The 23,622-nt window shown below is 40.5% G+C and overlaps 2 protein-coding genes across 4 annotated transcripts in view; one reads left to right on the top strand and one right to left on the bottom strand.

Moving 5' to 3' along the window:
* inpp5jb (inositol polyphosphate-5-phosphatase Jb) overlaps positions 1-3,101 on the bottom strand; it is a 68,738-nt gene extending 65,637 nt beyond the window's left edge. Inside the window, 1 exon segment of the mRNA XM_055224062.1 lies at positions 2,772-3,101. The gene's annotated coding sequence lies outside the window, so the exon portion shown is untranslated.
* Positions 3,102-14,731: 11,630 nt separating this feature from the next.
* The window catches only part of smtnb (smoothelin b), a 153,891-nt gene continuing 145,000 nt past the window's right edge, over positions 14,732-23,622 (top strand). For 2 of the 3 annotated variants that reach the window (XM_055224059.1, XM_055224060.1), the window contains exon 1: positions 14,791-15,081. In XM_055224059.1, the coding sequence (XP_055080034.1) occupies positions 15,031-15,081 (51 nt within the window). In that variant the 5' untranslated portion in view covers positions 14,791-15,030. Of the gene's footprint in view, positions 15,082-23,622 lie in introns of all 3 variants that reach the window. The other variant, XM_055224058.1, reaches the window with a different exon arrangement.

The following is a 23,622-nucleotide window of genomic DNA, read 5'->3' on the forward strand; positions in this document are numbered from 1 at the left end:
TTTTGCTCAAATTGAAATCAAGCGTATGACTCCGGGAACATTCTTTTCATTTGCCGTAATAGAATAGAGTGTAATTGCACGTCCACTACTGTAGGTGGCAGTTGGCCCATTCTCAGAGTGTGCACAGGCCCTACACCATGGAGCTAATACTATGCTGTGTACCCATGTAAACCCTACACTGTAGGTACTGTAGGTAGCGTGTACGCAGCGCGCACACAGCAAAGAGCAGGAGATAGCAAACATATCCGTGACACAGGGCAGTGAACAAGAGACACGTGGACAGGTCGTCCCCATCAAAAAAGTCCGCTGGGCCATGTTTGTATTTTGCATGGTGTTGCCATGGCGATGCCTGGAAAAACCCATGTTTTTGCATTTTGTGCATCAGCGCTTCCAGTGTCTTTTGACTTGTTTGGTGCCAAATGCAGCCCAAAGCCACAATAAAACAGAAGCAAGTGGCACATCAGAAAAAAAGGGGGGAAAAGGTAATCGGATTGAACCTGTATATTTGCACTTGAGATTGATACTTGAATAAAAATTTGATCACACAAAAAAAAATTTTAAATCTTATCTTTTAATCCCAGGTGCTTAGTCTCCATGTGCCAAAGCAGTTTTGAAAGTTTCATTGCCTCATTTGCTTTTCCCGTATATTACGCAGAGCGGACTCGCATGAGAGTCACCTGAAGCAACAAACCCATATTTTAAGTAGGACTCCTGGTGTTGTCTGTTAAATTTAGCTTTGTTTTTCTTGGAGGTCGTAGTCTCCTCTTCTGGCTCCACAGTTGACCTTTTCCCCTTTGTTAAAAAGCTCTCCAAAGACTTTTGTTTTGGCTCATTTTCACTCAATTGTGGCTCTACGTTTGGGCAATGTGTCTGATGTGTTATATGTGATACGTCATCGCGGAGACAAGAGCAGATAATATACTTGCCACTACATCAAATAGATTTCTGTGGCGATTTCCTATCAGGATTTTCATTATATATCTAAGGACAAGATTATTAGCGGGTCATGAGGGATGGGCAAAAGAGAAGATGCAGTTGCTGATAAATTATTTACTGTTTTAGTGCGGCCTGGTAGCAAATGCGTAACGGACCGGTACCGGTCCCCGGCCCGGTGGTTAGGGACCACTGATCTAGAGTGTTTTTTATTATCATCGTGGTATATGAATCGGTATTGAGTATCTAGTCCATTCCTTAGTACTGAAATGGATTTTGAAATGTTAGAACTGTGACAGGGCTTGTCACGATAACACATTTGGAAGCACGAGATATCATTACAGAGAAATATTGCGATAAATGATAACATTGAAACTATTTTATACCACTGATACAAAGCAGGATAATCCCAGTAAATCGGTGTTTTAATATTCTGAATCATTGCCTGAGCTGCAACAAATAAATAGAAGAATAAACGGATAATTAGCCATAGAAGTTATTTACTCATCCCTTTGCAGCTCAAGTCTCATCATATTACATAAAAATGGCAAAAACCTCCCCACTTATGCAAAGAAATTCTACATACGATAAATACTGAGTCCCAAAATATATTGTTCCAGCTTTCATATATATGATAAAATAAGTTGATATAGGAATTGTCGTGACAGGCCTAATTGTGACAACACTATTCCAAAGCCTACTTGAATCTACTGAGAGATCCTATGGAGAGGATGAGAATGAACAAAAAACGAGTATCTCTATTTTTTTTTTTTTTTTGTATTATTATTATTATTATTATTCAGATAACTTTAAACTAATTAAATTAACTGTAAATGTGCCAGTGTCATGATTGAGATTCAAGTATCGCACAAAAGATGAATGGACTATGTAACTGAATGGCATTAAAGGTAAGTTTTCTAATGGGGGTCTGCCAGCTGCTTTTCTCTATGGAATATTGTTGTTGTACGTAAAACATTCCACTGTATGGTTTTAAATGTATCCATCTTGCATAAAATTGCAGGTGTTTTTATTAACACAAAATATCTTGGAAAACATGCTTTCTTACAATCCCTATAATTTTATTTAAAGTCTGTTTCTGAAACTTTATAAACCACTAAGTTATTAAAGCATTTCTTCGAATTTTGTGTTTTACATGTGCTTTTTGGATTTGTTTTGGATTTTAGTTACCATGTAGCAGATTAACCTCCCTGATGCCTTTGAACTCTTAATATTTGAATTTTTTGATTAAATCTATAGGGAATAAATTGGAAAATTTACTTCCGGAACAAGAGCGGATGGTCACTGTTTAGCTCCAAAGTGTATCTTTAACACTGGATAGTCGAACAACTGCTTTTATACTCATTGTGTCAAAGCAGTTAACCAGTGTCACCAGAGCAATTATTGAGGCTATCCATGGTTTTCAGGGTGATGAAAATCTAGCACTGTTACCGTTTGACTGTCCTGACCCTCCACTCACTTGAAAACCTCAGATAATTTCAGAGCAGTTGTCTTTGGTAGCAGGAGGCAGCGGGGCTTGTCCTAATTATACAATACTCCAAGGACATTGTGTCAGACAGGCAACACTAAACTGCCATGGGAATGTTTACTCAGCAGCACGCTTTAATAGAGGTCTGTGTAAACATCAAATGCTGGTTATGAACCTAATAATAATGGAATAACAATGTATTAAGCTCCAGCTATTCTGAATGGACACAATGTAAACAACAATTCCTAGCCATTTTGAGATGTATTTGTCTTACCTGGCGTTTGAAAACCAACATGTCCCTGAGAGGTTGCACATCTTTACGCATGCGTATAGCTAGATAATTATCACTTACCTGCGAGGTTATAAGCGTGAAATAATCGCAGGGTCTCGATGCAATGATGCTTTGCAGATCTAAATTGTCGTCACTGTTGTAGAAGTCCCGTGTGTAGTGTCCGTGTCGCGCTTGAGACCATCGGCATCTCCGCGTCCGAGCTGCTCCTCTGGGCTGCAGATATCCGAGTAGACCGGGGCAGACACGGTGAATGAAGGCGGGTAGGGTACGCTCTGGGCTGGGGTTGATGCGAGCGCTACATGAGACCGTCCCCCGCCTGAAATGAAGACACAGCGGCTGACAGAGCGCCGCTGCACCGCGTGTGCCCTCCTCCCCGCGTGTGTGCCCTTCAAATGTAACGAGGCCACGGCGCTTCCGTAAACGCTCTGTGGCGCTATGGAATGGCGCTGTAGAGTTGTGAAGGATCACCGAGCAGACGCAAACATGGCGATGCGTTTGTACTAATCACTAATTACACAGAAGCGCCTTTGCCATGATGTTTTTCGTGAACATTTCAAGCAATGACAAAGTGAAACATTGTAAGGACATCCATAAGCAGCGTGTGATTTACAGACTGAAAAATAAACCATGTCTTCCACTTGCACAGATCATCTTCGCTCTCTAGTGGCAGCGTGAGGAAATGTCATAATATTGGAAGTCTGAATCAAAGCAACTTTATATAGATTTTAAAGGAACTGTGTGTAGATTTTACAGAAAATGTATATAGATTTTAAATTAACTGTATGTAGATTTTAAATTTCATCCTATCGGAAAGCAGAATAAGCCCCATATGAGTCTCTCATTTGTGTTGCCAGTTTTAGTGATGAAAGCCAGTTGATTTAAACCTAAAAGGACTCTCTCTGATTTGAAACGTCACTATGTAAACTCCAGCACCTGCAGCCAATCGTTAATTAGTGTTAGTGTAGCCTCTGCAGCTCAGTGAGTGAATTCAGGAGGTTCTGAGCTTTCTCATGTGGCATGGCCTGTCCATGTACTGAGAATGACAAAAACGTTGTTGAGACCTCTACCTGCAGGTTAAGGCACCAAAGGTTCAGTTGTGATTGTAGAACCTTTTCTAAACTGTAAGAGTGCAGGCTTCCTTTAAATCCAACACATAACGTTTGCCTATCAGACATATTCTAACGAGATGTCCGACTGCTAAAACTGGCCGATTTTTCTTGTTTTGTCTGATTTTTCCTGTTGTTTTGTTTTTGTGTGTTGGTGGCACGGTGGCTGAGTGGTAACACTCATGCCTCACAGCAAGAGGGTTTGGTTCGATCCCTGGGTCGCCAGGCCTTTCTGTGTGGAGTTTTTCATGTTTCTCCCCGTGTCTGGATGGGTTTCCTCCGGGTACTCCGGTTTCCCCCATCAACCAAAACATGAACGCCCTTCGAGACAACTGTTGTTGTGATTTTGGGCGTTACAAAAATAAATGAATTGAATTGAATTGAATTAAAACAGAAAGAAAACCCACTCCAAAACATTAAAACCTCACCACCATAGTGATATGAGCTACTGTTTCAAACCTCTGGAGTTTGTGTCAAAGGTTTATATTTTATCTCATCTGACCTGCACTACTTTAGTACAGTCAGTCTATGAGATTTACTGGATGAAGCTCATTGTGGTCTAAAAATCTGATGGGCAGCTCATTACTGAAACTCCTCCATGTTGCCTTGGAAACCTATGGCTGCTCAGGGGTCATGACTTCCTGAAAGCCCAGCTAATGCACGGATGAGTGTGCACTGAGCTGAGGTTTCTCTAAATGTTCTGTTCACACACACAGTCCACAGTCCATACAAACTAGTCAGTGAAGAGGACGAAAGGGAGGACTAATGGAGAGAGTGTTGGGACAGAAGGGGTGGAGGACTAAAAAGTAGAGTGAGCCAGTGTAACACACAAAGCAGGATGATGTGTAGACATAGCCCATGGCGGCCATGTCTCTTGTACAACAGGTAGACCCTTCACTGTCGACTCTCGGGATGTAGAACAGATGTGTAAATGTGGCCTGTAGTTCTATGGATCAGATGGCTGCTTTTGTGGAAATGGGTGTGACAGTCAGACCCGAACTGTCTCAGATAAAGTGTGTTTAGTCACTGCTGCTGCCTTCAAAAAAACCTGCCATTAGCTTAACTTTGTGAAAGAGCAATGTTAAAGAACTGAATATTATTTATAAAGTCTGTGCAAAAATTGCTCCAGTGTTTACACCTGCTTCTCAAACCTGTTACATTCTCATATCCTTTTTGCTCTGTTGGACATAAATTGCCCGCTGTCTGGTTAATTATTTATAAAATAAAGTCAGATTTGGTCCAGTGACAGGATACTAAGCTAAAGGATGGAACTATACTGTCACCAGACCAAATCTGCCAACTGCTTAAAATTTGTTTAAATGCCACATATTTTTAGTTTAGAGGGAACTTCTATAGGCAAATCCACAACTGTGCCATGGGCTCACCGGTATTTCCAATAATGGCTAACTTATACATGGAACAATTTGAACAGGAGGCATTGGCCTCATTTCCAGGCAGTCCACCTACGCATTGGTACCGATACGTGGATGACAACTTGACTAAAATCAAAATTCAAGATCTGGAACCCTTTACTGCACATATTAATGCTGTGGATTCAAACATCAAGTTCACACAGGAGAACAAACTGGCCTTCTTAGATTGTGCAGTAACTATAGGAGAGGACAGGCGACTTCAGGTAGAAGTCTTCAGGAAACCTACACACACTGACCAGTGCCTGCTGTTTGATTCACACCGTACACTGCAGCACAAACTCTGAGTAATCTGTACTCTACAACACAGAGCTCAAGTGGTACTCACAAACACAGAGGGAAAAGTAAGGAGTGTTTCTCTAAGTATATAGAGAACGTGCAGTATGAAGAGCGAGTTGAGCCATTTGAAGTCAATAGTTGCACGTCTTGGAATACCAGAGACAGTGATCAAAGACACAGTTAGCATGCCAAGAAATGAAAGACCTTGCAAATGAGTACTCGGGGCTCTGTAGCCATGTTTGCCTGATCTGCAGGTATGTCAGTCGGAGATAAAAAGGAGGATGAGGCAAGCTCCATGGTCCTATGTCATCAGGGGGCCACAAGGGACAATCCGAAGGAACCGCAGTTGTAAGGAAGGATCGTTTTCCTTGCTATATTAATTTGCTGGATCACTAAGGTGGTGGTCAGAATCACTATGAAGCTTCACTGGATTGGATGATGTTTATTAGGACTGTCTGATTAAGTACGAATGTATAGGTGCGTGTGTGGTTCTGAAACAACAAGAAAGATACAAACAACAGTGAATAAGTGTAAATGTACAAATAACACACCATATAACTACAAGAAAAAAATCATAATAATAAACAATGATTGAATAGTAACAAGCTGGTAAAACTGACATTAGCTCACACGAAATAAAAGCCTCTATATTTGTAACGTTATCTTTTACCCAAAGACACGCCATTCAGATAAAATAGCTCCATCTAGTGGAGCCATGTTGGTCATGAACAGTAATAACAAAGGTCATGAACACCGTTCCCTCTAAACTGCGCGCGTGCGCAATTGCGCACTGCTGACACGGTCTCGCGCACAGAAAATCTGTGCTGCGCACAAAAAAATCGAACCGGAGTTGAAAATAAAATAAACACCCAACAATTCATTCTGCGCTATTTTTCAGTGTGAGTCAGTGAGTGTGACCAGTGACGAGCTGCTCCAGCCACTTATGTGATTCACATACGTATTTGCGCATCTTATCAATGTCATTGACAGGCGTCCTCATGTCCCGCTCCCAGTGTTTTAGCCGATGTGACCGACGTGGAGTGAAGACTCGCTAATGATTCTAAGTGTTTAACCCCTTAACGTTCCGACGGCCCGCCCTCGGGCAAAGATCCGCGAGTAAAATTATGCACGCGTAATTGCGTAATTTTACGCACTGTTTTGCAGCTGTTTTGCGTTTTAAACATGACGAAACGGACAAACGAAAGGAAGTACGCGACCGAGGACACTGTGGATGTTTGTACAAGTTAAACTAGAGGCATCTTGGACCCGGAGCGGTTCGTGGAACCGAGTGAAGATCTCATGATGGACTGAGGAGCAGAGGACCTTATGATTTGATGGACTGGATGCTGTTCCTGATCGGTAAGCGTGGTTTATTCTGCTATTGACTTAATTGTGGGTCAAATGTGTATTATGTGTAATCATTAGCATTAGCTAATGCCAATCTGCGCCCCCCGACCACCACCAATTATTCACGCACACACCACTTGGGTGAAGTGTTTTGCCTAAGGACACAATGACAGAAGTTGGTCCGAGCGGGAAGGGTTTAATGAGTTCATCACAGGTAAAGTTAACAATGGAGCACCGGACTCTCAGGAAAGGATAGGGAGAGAGTCCTGAGATGTTTGTGTTTCCAGCTTTTATAGGCCTCCCAGTGCGTGTGTGTGAGGCGGGACTTCTTCTCGGCAACATGTGGTTACACATTAAAAACCTTTTGGCAAAATACATCTGTGGGAGCCAAGTTTTGGTTTACGTTTGGTAATGCATGCAAATTCATTGTTAATCTGTTAATGTTAATGAATGATGTTTTATGTTGATATTTGATTTATATGTATAAGCTACACTTGTTTTATTGCATTAATGTTGATTTAGGAAAATATCTTAGGATTGTCAAGCAAACAAGGCAAGCAAACAAGCTGAGAAGTTTCCCGACAAACCACCTGTGGAATCACCTTTTGATGAACACAGACAAAAATCCAAACACTGAATCTGACAAACTCGCAAATGATAATAAGCCTGATTAAGGTATCTCTGGATGAGCAACATGAGTTCTTTAAATCACAATTTATTTCTAAATCCATCCAACTACAAGGAGAAATGATGAACAACACAAAGGCTATAAAAAGCTGTAGACGGATCAGAAAAAAACTCTCTACTAAAGTTGAAAATCTGTCAGAAACACTAATTGACAAGTACAACATCCTCGAAGAGGCAACTGCTCTCCAAGAAGACAGGAGCAGAAGAGATAATGTACGAATTAAAAACTTACCGGAAGCGCAGGGGGAACCAGTCTGCTGTCCTACATCACTTTGCCCAAATGGTTTCCTTCAATTGCTGATGAAAGAATTGATAATGCGGGCCCTCAGAATTGGCTCCGAACGCTCTCCTGGTGCCCCTCCGCATACTGCGGATGGACATGAAAAAGGACCTAAAGTGAAAGGTGCTAGTTTTGATTTCAGTTTATACTTTGTAGAAAAAGGAAGAAATCTAAATATACAAATAATAATGGGAACTGTACGGATTTTCTTTATGTAGCCACTTCCTCACATAGTCAGGTGTATATATTAGTTAAGGGAGGGGAACCCACCTTACGTGAGGTTTCAGCTTCACTCCCTTCACATTTTTTTTTTTTTTTTTGAGCTCATGGTGATACACGGTGGGGGTTTTGGGTTTTCCATATCTATTATTACTGTATATTAAAGAACAAACTGAAATAACATGACAACTTGTGTTAATATATGTACTTGGAATACTAAAGGTTTAAATGTCCCTATAAAATGCACAGCATGGTTAGATCACCTATTAAGATACAGTGTTGACTGTCGTAACGGGTGAGTGTAGCGGACCAAAGGATGAAGACTTGGGGAATATTTACAGGATTTATTGTAAGAAAAGGGACAAGGTACAAACAGTGGGTGATCCGCAGGTGAGCAGGTGAGCAGGTGAGCAGGAACACAGGAAACACAGGGACCGAGGACATGAAGGGACGACAGGCAGACAGGCAGACCAGACGGGCGTAGGGCACAGCGGGCAGGAGACATCCAGGGCCGGAGCACAACGGGAACACGGAACGCAGGAACAGACCGGAATGCAGTGACACGACGATGATCTCGCGCTGAGTCTCTTCTCCCAGCTCCTTTTATGCACAGCAGGTGTGTTGATTGCGCTGATGGGCTGCAGGTGCACGCAGGAGGAGCCAGGAGCCCAGCCCAGATCTGGCAGGAGAGGGAGGGAAAGAGCAGGACAGGAGTAAAACCAGGAGCGGACAGTGCGGATCATGACAGTTGACATTGCCTTTATACAAGAATCTCATCTGCAAAAGGCAGATATTAATTGATTTTCAGATCAGCACTATTTTATTGCTGCATCTTCTTCATTAGAATCAAAGAATTGTGTAACATTGGTAGTAATTAAACGCAATCTAAATCTGACAATTACAGATAGTTATGGCCCTGGTGGGCGTATTGCATATATAAAATAATCTTTCAGGACGAGATTATGCCCTAATCTCATATTATATATGCACCAAACCATTATGATTCAAAATTTTATGGGGAAAAAATTATAAATTTTACAAGAATATGCGTTAATTATTGGTGCTAATATGAATGCTATTTTAAATGCAACCCTTGATAGTTCATCTTGTCGCTGACAGTACTCACAAAAAATGGCAACTAATGCTTTTGGGAGTTTGCTACTTGATTTTATATCATTTATCAAATCCAAATTTAAGACAATACACCTTTTTTCACATAGGCATAAAACTTATTCTAGAATAGACTATTTACTAGCTAATACTTCTGTCTTTATGAAAATGCACAACGCTAAAATCATTCCAAATGCTTTATCTGACCATTCAATGGTCATTGCCAAATTGTCGCTCAACAACATTTTAGTAAGAGCCACTAGAAGGCATCTTAATACTTTTACTTAAAAACTTAGATCATTGTGATTATATAAGAAAGCAAATAAAACAAATTTAAATTTTTAATTCTGCTCCCAGAGTTGACCCATGAACATTATGGTATGCTATTAAGGGTTGCATTTGTAATGCTACGATCTCTTACTCATCACATATAAATAAGATGAACTAAGAAAAAATTAAACAATATGAACACATTTTACAAGTATTAGAACAAAAACAACATCGAATGGAATTTTGTAATAACAGAGCAAACATTATTGAGATTGTTAAATCAAAGTTATACACACTTCTGCGAGCCAGAGCTGAATTTGACAATCATAGATCTAGACAATACCATTATTTTAGTGGTACCAGAAATAATTCACTTCTTGCAATAAAACTAAATAAATGCGCAAAGCACAGTAATATAATCACCATTAAAGTGAACAATGAAATAATAAAAGATCCCAAAGATATAAACAAAGAGTTTCACTCTTTCTATCAAACATTATATTCATCCACAATTGTGTTAAACAAAGCAGGATGCAAAACATTTCTACATGACGTTAGCCTCCTTATCTCAAGAAAAAGTACAAACCTTAACAGTAAAATTTCAATAAATGAGCTTCACGCTGCCCTAAATAGCATGAAACAGGGTAAATCCCCGGGTTGGGATGGTATCCACTCAGAATTTTATCTTACATTTTGGAATGAATTGGGATATTTGTTTCTAAAAACAATTTTTATTGACTTCAATTGAGAAAGGTTCCTTCATTAATGATGCGAATCAAGCAATAATTATTATTTTACCTAAAGCAAATAAATCAAACTCTATGTAGTAATTATAGGCCTTTATCACTTCTTAACACTGACATAAATGTTTATGCTCAAATCCTGGCTCATCGCATTGACCCATATATCTCTAAATTGAATAACTGTGACCAACTATGCCACGATTGGCATAGATAGCATAAGATAAGCTGGTCAAAATTGGTTTTACTTCCTCTTAACTCATATGCCAATCTTACATCACATCCGTCCATAATTCCGAGAGTGGAACATTTCAAATATTTGGGAGTGGAAATGTATTTATTCACTAAATGTAACCGCCTCTATAAACTATATAAACATTTTAAACCAGGTAACTTTTGATTTACAATGATGGGACAATTTCCCTACCACTTTGCAAACTCAAATCCCTATAATTAAAACAGATATATTGCCACGTATAAATGTTTACTTTGCAATGCTTCCCCTCTCTCCCCCGCCCAAGTATTTTGGTAAGTTTCACTCTCTGGTTTCAAAATATTAATGAAAAGGAAACTGGCCACATGTCTCTTTAGTTACTTTGCAGCATCATAAATGTTCAGGTGGCCTTTCAGTGCCTGATTTTAAATACTACTATTGGTCTTTTGTTTTACGTCCACCCTCTTTATGGTTCTGCCCAACAAGTGACTCTTCATGGGAATGCATAGGAGAAAATCTAGTTCATCCTCATAGATTAAGGGACCTGATCTACTCCACTATTCCACTTAAACAAGTAAAAATTTGTTTTGGCCCAATAATTACTAATCTTATCATCATTACATAATCTTATCTTATCAGTCTGGTGAAATGTGGAAAAAGAATAAAAAACATACAAAAATGGCATAAGAACAGTCCACTTATCCATAACTATTCATTACTCTCTGGGGCCAAACCATTTGCATTTTCACAGTGGGAAGAGAAAGGGATTCATTTATTAGGAGACATGATTGGCAACTCTGGGCTTCTCCCCTTCAACAATTTACAGGTCATTGTTAATCTGTCAGCATCTTCTTTTTTCTTGTACCTCCAGTTGAGATCCTCCATGAAAGCCTATGGGGTTTCATGGAGAAAACCTGAACTTCTCACCACACACAAATTACATAACATATTCAACAGAAAAATTTAAAAGACTTTTGTTTCATAAATATATAATTTATTATTGACTGCAAATTATAAACCATTGGTAACTGAAATAGTGTGGAGTAAGGATTTGGATGCTGTAATGGAGAATGACAACTGGAAAAGAATATGGAACACAATTACAAAACCCAAACCATCAGATATTTAACTTTCTAGATAGAACTTATTTAACACCCAAAAACAGCTACCGGATGAAACTTTCCACCACTTATCTTTTTAATTAACGATTTTTCAAACTTACTAAATTGGTTCTTTTCTCATAAAAAAGATACTACTGGCAGGTTTAACAGCAGCGAAAAACTTTTGGCCCTTCGCTGGATCAATACCTTTCATTATATCATTATGTCATGATGCCTGCATTTTCTGTCTCCCTGTGTGCTCTCCCCCTCCCCTACCTGTTTAAATCCGGAGCTGGGCGGAGTTCCTACTCCTCCCGTGCGCACCTGGAGCGCATTAGCGCAATCATCACCACCTGCTGTTGAGTATATGAGGGCTCGACAGAAGACACTCGGAGCCAGACCGTCCGCGTGTAAACGTGAATGTTCCAGCTCAAGTTTGTATCCTGTTACCTGCCTACTCGTGTCTTACCGGATTTTGCTGTTTCCCAGATTCCTGCTCCCTCGCTCGCTCCTGCTCCTGACCCTGCGCTCCAGCTCCGGTACAGTCCACCCCTCGTCTTTGCCTCCTGTCCTGTCTTGGTCTCCGGCCTGCTTCCCGTCTCCTGCCCTGGCTCTTGCTCTCTGGATTACTCGTCTCCGGTCCTGTCTTGCTCTGGCCCTGGCTGTCTCCGTGTCTGCTCTGGACTACCCCCGCTTGGCTTGCTCTGTTCCCGTGCCCGATCCTGTCCTCGTCTGGTCCTGGTTTTCCCCGTTCCTGCTCACCACTCCGCACACCTGGTTTGCCTCCCGTGTGTTTAATGAACTATTGACTCTTATTATTCCACAAACTGTTAATAAACACTGTAAAATTGCCCCGAGTCTGCATTCCTTGGTCCGCTCCTGTACCTGCCGTTACGACACATTAACATGGAATTATCAATAGCTAAAATGCATGGAGCCAAAAGGAAAACTCTCATTATAGAGTAAAACCTTATTAGAACTGGATAATCTCAAATTCACAATAGAAGAGATTTTCTAATGTAAATATACTGTAAATCAAAAGGTAAACTGAGTAGCTGCAAGGGGCCTTTAATAAGTTTTAAATAAATAAATTCTTATTAATAATAATAATGAAAGGTGTATATATACACTCACCTGAAGGATTATTAGGAACACCATACTAATACGGTGTTTAACCCCCTTTCGCCTTCAGAACTGCCTTAATTCTACATGGCATTGATTCAACAAGGTGCTGAAAGCATTCTTTAGAAATGTTGGCCCATATTGATAGGATAGCATCTTGCAGTTGATGGAGATTTCTGGGATGCACATCCAGGGCACGAAGCTCCTGTTCCACCACATCCCAAAGATGCTCTATCGGGTTGAGATCTGGTGACTGTGGGGGCCACTGTAGTGCAGTGAACTCAAGAAACCAATTTGAAATGATTCGAGCTTTATGACATGGTGCATTATCCTGCTGGAAGTAGCCATCAGAGGATGGGTACATGGTGGTCATGAAGGGATTTGAATTGAGGCCTAGACAACCCAAAATGTACTGTCCACGTATGGACGCTAGGTCCTAGAAGGTTAAATGGTGATCGATGCAATGATGTGAGTGATCTTACATTTGAACTGCAATTTAGGGCAGGTCGCAGATCCTCCAGGCCTGCATTCCATCCTCTGTATTTGACAATTCTCTTTTTTCCAAAGGCTGTTTGAAGTGCATTGTGGGCTATTTAAAGGCTGCCCAACATCCACAAGTGCACCCTGGTAAATGAACCAAATAAAGGAGTAGAGTGCAGCCGACGTGAGGCTTTGGGTGAATTGGAACGCCACTTGGTGGAGCTCTAATAATGTGGATTCCTTTGAAGTGGTTCAGAAACCGAGGATCCTGGCAATTGGGAACTCCACAGGGCTGTGTACTTTCCCCCCTGCTCTTTTCTCTGTATACCAACCGCTGCACTTCCAGCCATCATTCTGTAAAGCTGATCAAGTTTGAGATGACAACCCTCTCATTCTCTCATTAGGCTCATCTCAGACGGTGATGAGTCTGGTACAGGAGGAAGGTGGACTGGCTGGTGACATTAGCAGTGGCAACAACCTGAAGCTCAATGGCCTGGAAGACAGTGGAGATGATCAGGAGACAGTGGAGTTCATCAGAAGACAGTGAAGATGATGGTGGACTTCAAAAACCTCAGTCCCACTGCCCTCCACACCCTGACTGACAGCCCCATCACCACCACAGACTCTTTCCACTTCATCAGCGTCATCACCCAGAACTTCAAGTGGGAGCCTGCCCATAGCCCTGTCATCAAGAAGGTCCAGCAGAGGATGTACTTCCTGCAGCAGCTGAGGAAAGCCAACCTGCCAGTCTAGATGATGGCGCAGTTCTGCATGGCCATCACTGAGTCCATCCTCCATCATGGTGTGGTATACCGGGGCATACAGAGCATTGTGCCCTGTGCTGAGAAGGTGATTGGCTGCAGCCTCCCATTTCGTCTCTGGGATTTGGGGGGCAAGCAGATCATAACTGACCCTTCTTACACCGGAAATGGACTATTTTAGCCCCTCCCCTCTGGCAGTAGGTTGCGGTCCATTTGGACCAGAACCTCTCAACACAAGAACGTTTTTTCCCCTTTGCTGTTGGACTCATGAACACTTGTCACTTTAAACTTAACTTGATCCATTATTAATTTACTTGTACTGAATGTTTTGCTGTAGTTGTACTATATAGGTCTATTAAAAATACTTTGACTGAATATATACTAATTTACCTTATATTTAATGCATTTGTCAATTTTTATATTTTTTATTTATCATATCTTTTATTTACTATTATTATTCAATTCATTCAATGTTTTATATTGCACCATAATGCCAAAGTGAGTTCCCAGTTTTTGAATTTTATTCACTGACAATGGCAATAAAGTTCTTGTTTTCATATGTTTTTTACTCATTGTACCTTTGAGCTTAGCTAATTAAATTGGTAGCATTGTTTCTTCTGCGTTCCACCACTGATTTAAATGAAGAAGTTTGCCCATAATCAATCTATAAAAGTGTCAAAAGCCAGTAAAATTTGCATAGACAACAGGTTCGCACATAGACGCGAACCTGTTGTCTGTTCTCACCGCTTGATGACGCCATTTCACCGCAATGGCACCCGGGACAAAGCCGTGGCCAGGCGGACAGACAGCAGAGCAGAGACAGGGGCGGAGCGGAGACGCGGGGCGGGATTACACCTTTCACTAAAGGGAAGTGTGTTCAAAAAGCCGCTAACGTCCCGTGAAAAAGTGGTGTCCCACCGTGTGTGTATGTGCGCGCGCGGTGTGCCGCTGAAACCAGGACAAGCAAACTCAAATATGTGCCTAATGAGCGGAACGACTTCTTTTGAGTAATTTTTGGTGAGTTTGAGTGGTAGCCTCGTTCAGAGCTGATCCAAGAGGACAAAAGGCATCTCAGGAGAAGAGGAGCCACAGGTGGAGCACGCTGCTGCTGACTCGGCGACACAAGGCTTTTGACACACTTTTTGACTAAGCAGTGGGTCTAGCGCTATTCAACATGTCCGTGGAGAGTTATTCATCGCTGGACGAGTCTTCTCTCCGAGCCTTGGTGAGTATGACCCAAACAGATGCACTGCTGCGGTGTGGCGTCTCAGCCAACTTTCATTTATCCATGGCATATTTTCATTTTAGAAGGAACTAGGTACACTGTTTGACCCAGAGCCAGTCATATGGGTGAAAGACGCGTGTCTCTGAATGGCTGTCTCACGGCATGTAGTCTTTGGCACAGGTTATGTCCCTCTGGTCATGCGTCGTACAGAGAGCTCAGATAATCCAACAGGTGGACAGGCACACCAACAGCACTACGCTAAAGCGGCTTGGCTCAGTTTATCTCAGGTCACCGAAGTCTGTGTGAGCTCCATTTAGCGCGACTGGAATAGACTAAAACTGTACTGCTATTGTTTGTTCAGTATTGACATATTATTGTAGCGGCTTTAGATCTGGTTTAGTCTCTTCTGTTCTACATCTATTGTCAATTAAAGTACTTTACACCAATTAACCATTCAAACATACCAGTGTGCGCAGACACCTGCCTGCCTCAGTCGGGGCCTTGCGTTTAATGAATAAAACAGTGGACAGGCAACAGTTGATATGCTTAGTATTCCAGACATTATGTCAGATTGCAGATCGATTAGTGAGTCAGAGGACAGATGCTGCTGTGACACCTGTGATTCACCCCGACTATGTAGAGCTAAGCACACCTTTGTTACAACATCCACTGCGTGCCAAAGCTTGTGGTGAAGCCTGTGCTCAGACCCTGCTGGCTGCACATGGATTATACGCACCACTGAGGATGACAGTTACAACTCACCTTGTATCATCTTTATGCATGCACAGATGAGCATTCAGGGTTTGAACCCACCCAGAATTCACAGAACTGTAGGTACAAACATTATTCATTCCAAAGAGTAAAACTATTTTGGGTATGAAATCAATCTGGATTAGAGATATTTATTTTTTGACCAATATTGCGATTAGATTTGCAGTAACGTTTTAAAAATCACTCTTCACTGTGCATTGTTTAAAACATGTCCAGAGCAAACAAAAATATGAACTCATTAATTGAAAACAATACAATTTTCCCCCTCATATTTGTCAGGTGTGCCAATTCTTAATGATACTGTGTGAGAAAGTACTTTGTCACTCAGTATTGCAGTTTTTATCGCAAGTGCAAATGTCTGTACCTCTCGGTAGAGTTGGACGTAAGCAGCAGTGGATTGGATTTTCCCAGCAGAGGAAAACTTTACAGTTCAAAGATGTGTTAATGTGACTATGTGGCCTGTTGACTTTAGTCAAAGGTGGGGTCCCAGTGCACTCTTTGGAGGGCATTATTTCTCCTCTGTCTGCTTCAGACAGCCAAGAGCTACAGAGCAAGCCTCCTAAATCACACAGACAAGCTCAAACTGTCTTTAACCTGAGAACAAAGTGGATCCACTGTTTTCTGACCATTTTATAACTTGGTATGTGGACTGCATCTCACTGCAAATACAAATTTATGAACACATTAACTGTAGAGCTCAAATGTCCACTAAACAACATATTATAGGTCACAGAATGAATATTCAAGCTGTCTGAAATGACTGTATTCAGCTACATTAATTGTCTGAGATTTGAATCATGATATTCGTGTTGTCATGGTACTAACACTTCAAACTTGATTGCGATACTAAAGAATAGACTCAATACTCGATACCGATTCTAAGACCAGGATGATAATTTAAAAAGCTCTTTCTTTAGACAATAGAAGTGATTTTCAACATTACATTGTGGTCTATGCATATGCTAGTCTCTGTGGTCTTATACTTGTTCAAGATCATTCTGAAGCTATTCAGGAATGGTTCTTTTCTGTCCTGTGAATGTGACTTTAGTTTGATACTTTTGACAATGCTAATTTGAGTAGTGCTCCATATTTAGTTGTCCCTCTTAAGCTCTCAAAATGTGATTGTGATCTTTTGATAATCTATGAAGCTTGTTTTGGATTTTTAAAGAAGACATATTGTTTTTTTTCAGTATTTAGTATAACATTATATGTTGTTGATCGTAAACTGTAATATTTGACTGAAACAGCCTAATAATGGAAAGAGGTTCATTGACTGATGGACCCTGCCTTATATTGGCATTTCGCTGGTTGTTTTTATTGCTGTGGAAAACTGGGTCGTCAAAAGTATCGAAAATCACATACTCATCACTAAAACTAATATTGAAACTAGATCCAAATTTCAGCAAGTATCGATACTTCACACTTTTACCGTGATTTTGAGCTTTATCACAAAATGTTTGTTTTCCTTTGAACTGAAACTTACCTGGGTAACTGAGGAATTACAGATTTTCCAAGTGTGGTTTTAAATTTCAATTTCCATGGAATCATGCAGGTGACGTGTTAGCTCCAGAAAGTTACATGGTGTTTGTTTATTGATACTTTGCAGTGACCTCATGCTGCCGATGTTCAATATGTATGTGTATGGCAGAATGTTCAGCAATTACCATGGTGACACAATGCACACATTAGCAAACATCCAAAAATGTTTTAAGATCATCTAAAAACATAAGAAATAATACAAAATGTATTTAAAAACACATTTTGATTAGGTTTAATTTATTTTGTTGAGGCATTTGACTTTTATCAAAAATGTGAGAGTGACTAACTGAAAAACTGTTAGTTAATACTATCTAGCTTATGACTGTAATGTTATTTGAGATGGAATTGTTTAACAGTAAAAAATCATCTCACCTGTTATAGTTCCAACTAAGTCATTTCTTCCTGGTCAGATTGTGTTTAAATAAAGGTCAGGTTGAAATGGCAAAAGACAAAGTTTAAATCTGTCAACTGGACAAATTGTAAGAGTGAAGACATTTCGCTGCTCATCCAAGCCACTTCTTCAGTTCTGGTCAGATTGCTGGTGGCCACTGCCTTATATCTATCTGAAGGGAGGGGCTAAATACACTGAAACTGTAAACATCTATTGTCTCCATTTTCATCTGAAACTACCCTATTCAGCTCTTAACGACCCTGCTATTGTTCTCATTGTTCTGGGTCTGAGGATGGGGTTATAGATGGGGGAGAGATTATGTCTCAGGCTCCCATTCCTGTTTAAGGAAGGATTCTCTTTCCTAACAAAAATAGCTTCTTTAACTCCCCTCTCAAACCATTTCTTTTCTCTGGCTAAAATGGAGAAACTAAATGGCTACTCCATAAGAGAATGTACCAACATTGACGTGAGAGTTCCTCTGGACCCTAGTCCGCCGTACATCTCCATCTCAAAGTCACTAACCACTCCTTTGAAGATAGTGAAGTTTAGATGACAGATTTAAACTTCGTCTTTTGGACATGGACAACTGAGGAATTACACAGACGTCAGGTTGAAATCTAACAAAGAAGTCTAAGACATAGCATCACAGTTAGCATCACACCCCTAAAGAATGTTTATGACATCAGCTGCAAAGTATCAATGAATAGGCTTTGAATGAATAATAGAGAGAACATCAAATCACTTTCTAATGTTAAGCTGCATGTCTCATAAAAGCGCTTTTGTGGGCTTGTGGCAGATTTGGCGCTGCACTTAGCCAGACCAGAACGGACTCGGGCTAATTCCTGGCTCATTGTTGCTAGGCCTGGCTTCTCTGCTGTCAGCTTGTCCTGGATAAAGGCTCCTTTTGTCCCATAGAAAACAGCAGTGTCTAAGGTTTTCGTGTGCCACTGATCTGCATTATCCTTTAGCTTAAACGTGCATTGCATGGTGTAGGATCCAGGCCTGAACTGCCATGACCTGTATTATAATATACTAATATATATATAAAGATAGAAATAAATACATAAATACATTTAGGTGCTCATGTTGTCATGATACTATAACTTTTCTAGTAAAGAGTAAGCCACCAACTTGTGTCCATGAAGATGCTATTGCTGTGCTTGAAATGTTCCACAGTGCAACATTAAACAAACCTATCTCCATGGAGACTAGCATCGTAGGATCTCATGCAAAAAAAAAAAAACTAGAAAAATCTGATTAAACTGTCCAGTCATTCCCAAACCCCATTTAACTGACTCCATGCTTTTGTCTCTCTGCTGTGGTCTATACACAAGTGGACAAAATTCTTGATACCCTTCGGTTAATGAAAGAAAAATTAACAATGGTCACAGAAATAACTTGAATCTGACAAAAGTAATAATACATTTTAAAAATCAATGAAATTTAACCAATGAAAGTCAGAAATTGCTTTTCAACCATGTTTTAACAGAATTATTAAAAAAAAATAAAATTATGAAACAGGCTTGGACAAAAAGTATGGTACCCCGAGAAAAGACTGAGAATAATGTGACCAAATGGACATGTTAATCCAAGGTGTGTCCACTAAATAGGTGTCTACAATCTTGTAATCAGTGGACCTATATAAAGGGCTAAAGGTAGTCACTGTGCTGTTTGGTCCATGTTGAGTGTGGTACACACCATGTCACCAGAGGAAGCAAAGGAAAGAGTTGTCTCAGAGAGTAGAAAGAAAATTGTAAAGGCAAGCATGGTAAAGGCTAGAAGATCATCCCCAAGCTGCTTGATGTACCTGTGACTACAGTTGCACATATTCTTCAGAAATGTAAGATCCATGGGACTGTAGACGACCTCCCTGGAGGAGGCCGCAGGAGGAAAATTGATGACAAATCAAAGAGACAGATAATACAAATGGTAACAAAAGAGCCCAGAAAAACTTCTAAAGAGACTGAAGGTGAACTTCAAGCTCAAGGAACATCAGTGTCACATCTCACCATCCATCATTGTTTGAGCCAAAGTGGACTTAATGGGAGATGACCAAGGGGGACACCATTGTTGAAAACAAATCATAAAAAAGCCAGACTGGAATTTGCCACAACTACATGTTGACAAACCACAAAGCTTCTGGGAGAATGTCCTATGGACAGATGAGACAAAAATGTAACTTTTTGCCATGGCACATCAGCTCTATGTTCACAGATGGAAAAATGAAGCATATCGAGAAAAGAACACTGTCCCTACTGTGAAATATGGAGGAGGCTCTGTTATGTTCTGGGGCTGCTTTGCTGCATCTGGCATAGGGTGTCTTGAATCTGCAGGGTACAATGAAATCTCAAGACTATCAAGGGATTCTAGAGAGAAATGTGCTGGCCAGTGTCAGAAAGCTTGGTCTCAGTCGCAGGTCGTGGGTCTTGCAACAGGACAATGACCCAACACACAGCTAAAATCACCCTAGAATGGCTAAGAGGAAAACACTGAACTATTCTAAAGTGGCCTTCTATGAGCCCTGACCTAAATCCTATTGAGCATCTTTGGAAGGAGCTGAACCATTCCGTCTGGAAAAGGCACCCTTCAAACCTGAGACAACTGGAGCAATCTGCTCATGAGGAGTGGGCCAAAATACTAGCTGAGAGGTGCAGAAGTCTTACAGGAATCGTTTGATTGCAATAATTGCCTCAAAAGGTTGTGCAACAAAATATTAAATTAAGGGTACCATCAGGGTACCATATCATCAGCAGGAATTTGACCCCCTGAACATATTCAAAAGCTCACAAAATTTTCCCCAAAATTCAGCTCTGCCACAAAATTATTTTTTTTATGTGTTGCATATTTGGACATCAAAAAATGGCGCGACAGCGCCCCCTGGAAAAGTCAAAATACATTGTGTTAATGGGAGATGTCCCGAGGTCAACTTTGTCATAGAGCCACAAAATTTGATACACGCATTTATCACGTGATGCCAAACAAAAAATATTATGGCCACGCCCCCTGACACACCGGAAGTCAGCCATCTTGGATTGAAAATTCTAAAAGCGTTTTCGCTGACCTCACATTTTAATCAACTCCTCTGAGGGGGCTTCTTTGGCAGGGCTGAAAATCACTGTACATCATCTAGACAAGTGGGGTATCAAAAGTTATCCAATTTATGATGATGCCTATCACGGTTTGTGTGCGGCGAAGCCACAAATTTCCATCGGAAGTTTTGGAATTTTCACATGTCAAAATTTGAATCAAATTTGAATCAGTTGTAAAACGTTTTGGCCTAATGCTACTCATTATGAAAGAAACTAAATTGGCATGATAGCGCCCCCTAGAGAATATCTATTATATTTGTAATGAGGGCTGAAAATTTAGTTTTCTGAAATATTACCAAATTTGACACAAAATTTCATTGGGTCATTCCAATCAATAAAGTCAACCAGACCTATGTCGTTTTATGCACCGTGTTGCCATGGCCATGCGCCAAACTGCCTATATTATCCTAATGGGAAACCTCCCAATTTTTCCCATTCATTGGAACCATATTAGTTTCATGGAATAATGTGAAATTTGGCACCATGACTCTTCATCTCATCCTGATCAAAAAAGACAATCAGATCCAAGTCATATGTTTTCACTGGGTTGCCATGACGATGCACGAAAGAGCCTATGTTATCTTAATGCGAAAATTTCCAAGTTTTCGTACATTTCAAAGTCTTATAACAACTTATTCGCTTCATTGAGGAATGTGAACTTTGGCACAGTAACTCTTCAGGTCGTTCCCGTCAAAAAAGTGTATTTAGCACGATGTTGCCATGGTGATGCCTGGAAAAACCCATGTTTTTGGAAGTTTGTGCATCAGTCCTTTAATTGTATATAGACTTTTAGTGACAAGTACAGCCCAAAGCTGCAATAACAGGGACAAAACTGGTGCGTTAGCTCCTCCTGTAGGGAGTGCCGGGTCAGCCAAGTGCAAAGCACGGCCCGTTCAATGCTGCTTGCGGCTTTAATTATTACTTTTGTCAGATTCAAGTTATTTCTGTGACCATTGTGAACTATTCTTTCATTAACTGACGGGTACCAACTATTTTGTCCACATGTGTAAATGCTATTTGATCCTAATAAAATAATTAGTCGCCAAAAACGCTAATATCCAATTAAACGCCTACAACATTACATCCTGAGTCCTCTCTCTGAATATTTTCTTTGGTGGTTGCTGTCTCTTGTGTGCAGCAGTGCATTCTGGGAGCTGACCTTTGAGCTGCTGAAGGTTACCATAATGCCACATGAGTTCCAGCTGATGTTTGCTCAGACTGTGTCAGGAGTTTCCACTGGACCTCATATTTTGGACAGACACTATAAGCACAGTTTAAAAGAGGCTCAAATCAGTATCTGTGAACACCAAAGCTGATTAACAGTTTACTGATCAGAATGCATCTGCTCAATGTGTCTGGACTTGAAAAACATGGAGCAGCACTTGTTGGATTTCACTGGTTTAAAAAATTAGCTGAACTGGTAAATCCCCCACTTCTAACTCTAATGAGAATTTTGAGTAACCTGGCCTGAGCCAGGTTGATGTGTCACAACATCAACCTGTTCTGTCAATTTGGAACGTCCCTCGCTTGATGCTATAGGGAAAAGGCAGAATGTCACAACTAATACTATAATCTTATGGATCGAAGTGTCTAAGCGCAACAAGCTTTTGTTAGTTGAGAAAAAAGAACAGAAGTGCTTCTTCAAAAACATAGTCCATATTTCTGCAAAAATGGACAGAAGTTTGTCTGTCCATGTTGGTTTTGATTCATTTGGGTGCTTCACTTGTGGGTCCTGCCCAACTGCAATGCTACTCTGTGGGCATCACAACAGCAGGACCTGGGCCAGATTCTTGAGTTTTGCGATGAATATCGTGAGAATTTATCTCTTAGGTTACATATCATGAGGTACTTTTAAGTCAGCAGAGCTTTCCAGTGCAGATCAGTAGGCCAATGGAGGAGAGTGGTTGGGAGGAGAGTGGATGAGTAGGCCTGTCACAATAATTACTATATTGACTTATCTCTCATTATATGAAAGCTGGAACAATATGTTTTTTGAGTCAATATTTATGATATGCAAGTTTTCTTTGCACTACTGGGAAATCTTTGGTTATTTTTTGACAGTATGACAAGATTTAAGATGGAATTAAATACTTATTATTACTCATTACTAATGCATATGCATTAGTAATGAGTAATAGAAGTTAAGTGCTTTATTCTACTATTTATTTATTGCACCTCATATTTTTTTTAACAAAATGGTAGCTTTAGATTGGAGGGAGGAGGTTGGAGGGAGGAGGTGGAGAACTAATCAGTTTGCAGTGTGTGGAGATCATGTGGTCACAGCAGCCCTAATCCCGCACACTGCACTCAGCTACAGTCCTGTACACTAATCCTCACCTTGGCTATCACAGGGGCATTCTCTACCACTCTACCACTCCAGTCTGTGGTAAACAAACTGTGTGTTTTTTGCAGGCAGAGCTGGGGAAATTAACTTCTATTGTTTTACCTCAGAGCTGCACAGTTTGAGACCAAAAACAACCATTTCTAGTGAAACTTAACACTTTCAATTGGTCATCTCTGTATTTACTCATCAAATTATGTCAAACTCAGAACTTTAGGTTATTGAGTCAGTGGCATAAATTTGTTTCAATGTTATCGTTTATTGTCTGCATTTACTTCAACGATATGATGTACCAAGTTTTCCCATGTAGTTGGGCAAAACTTTGCCTTGCCTCAGCAAAGATATATTGTAAAAGCAGCTCTTGGGGTATGAGTAAGACTGTTGTGTGCTCTCTGCATCTAATTATGAAG

Source organism: Periophthalmus magnuspinnatus, chromosome 9, assembly GCF_009829125.3.
Source record: "Periophthalmus magnuspinnatus isolate fPerMag1 chromosome 9, fPerMag1.2.pri, whole genome shotgun sequence".
NCBI lineage: Eukaryota > Metazoa > Chordata > Actinopteri > Gobiiformes > Gobiidae > Periophthalmus > Periophthalmus magnuspinnatus.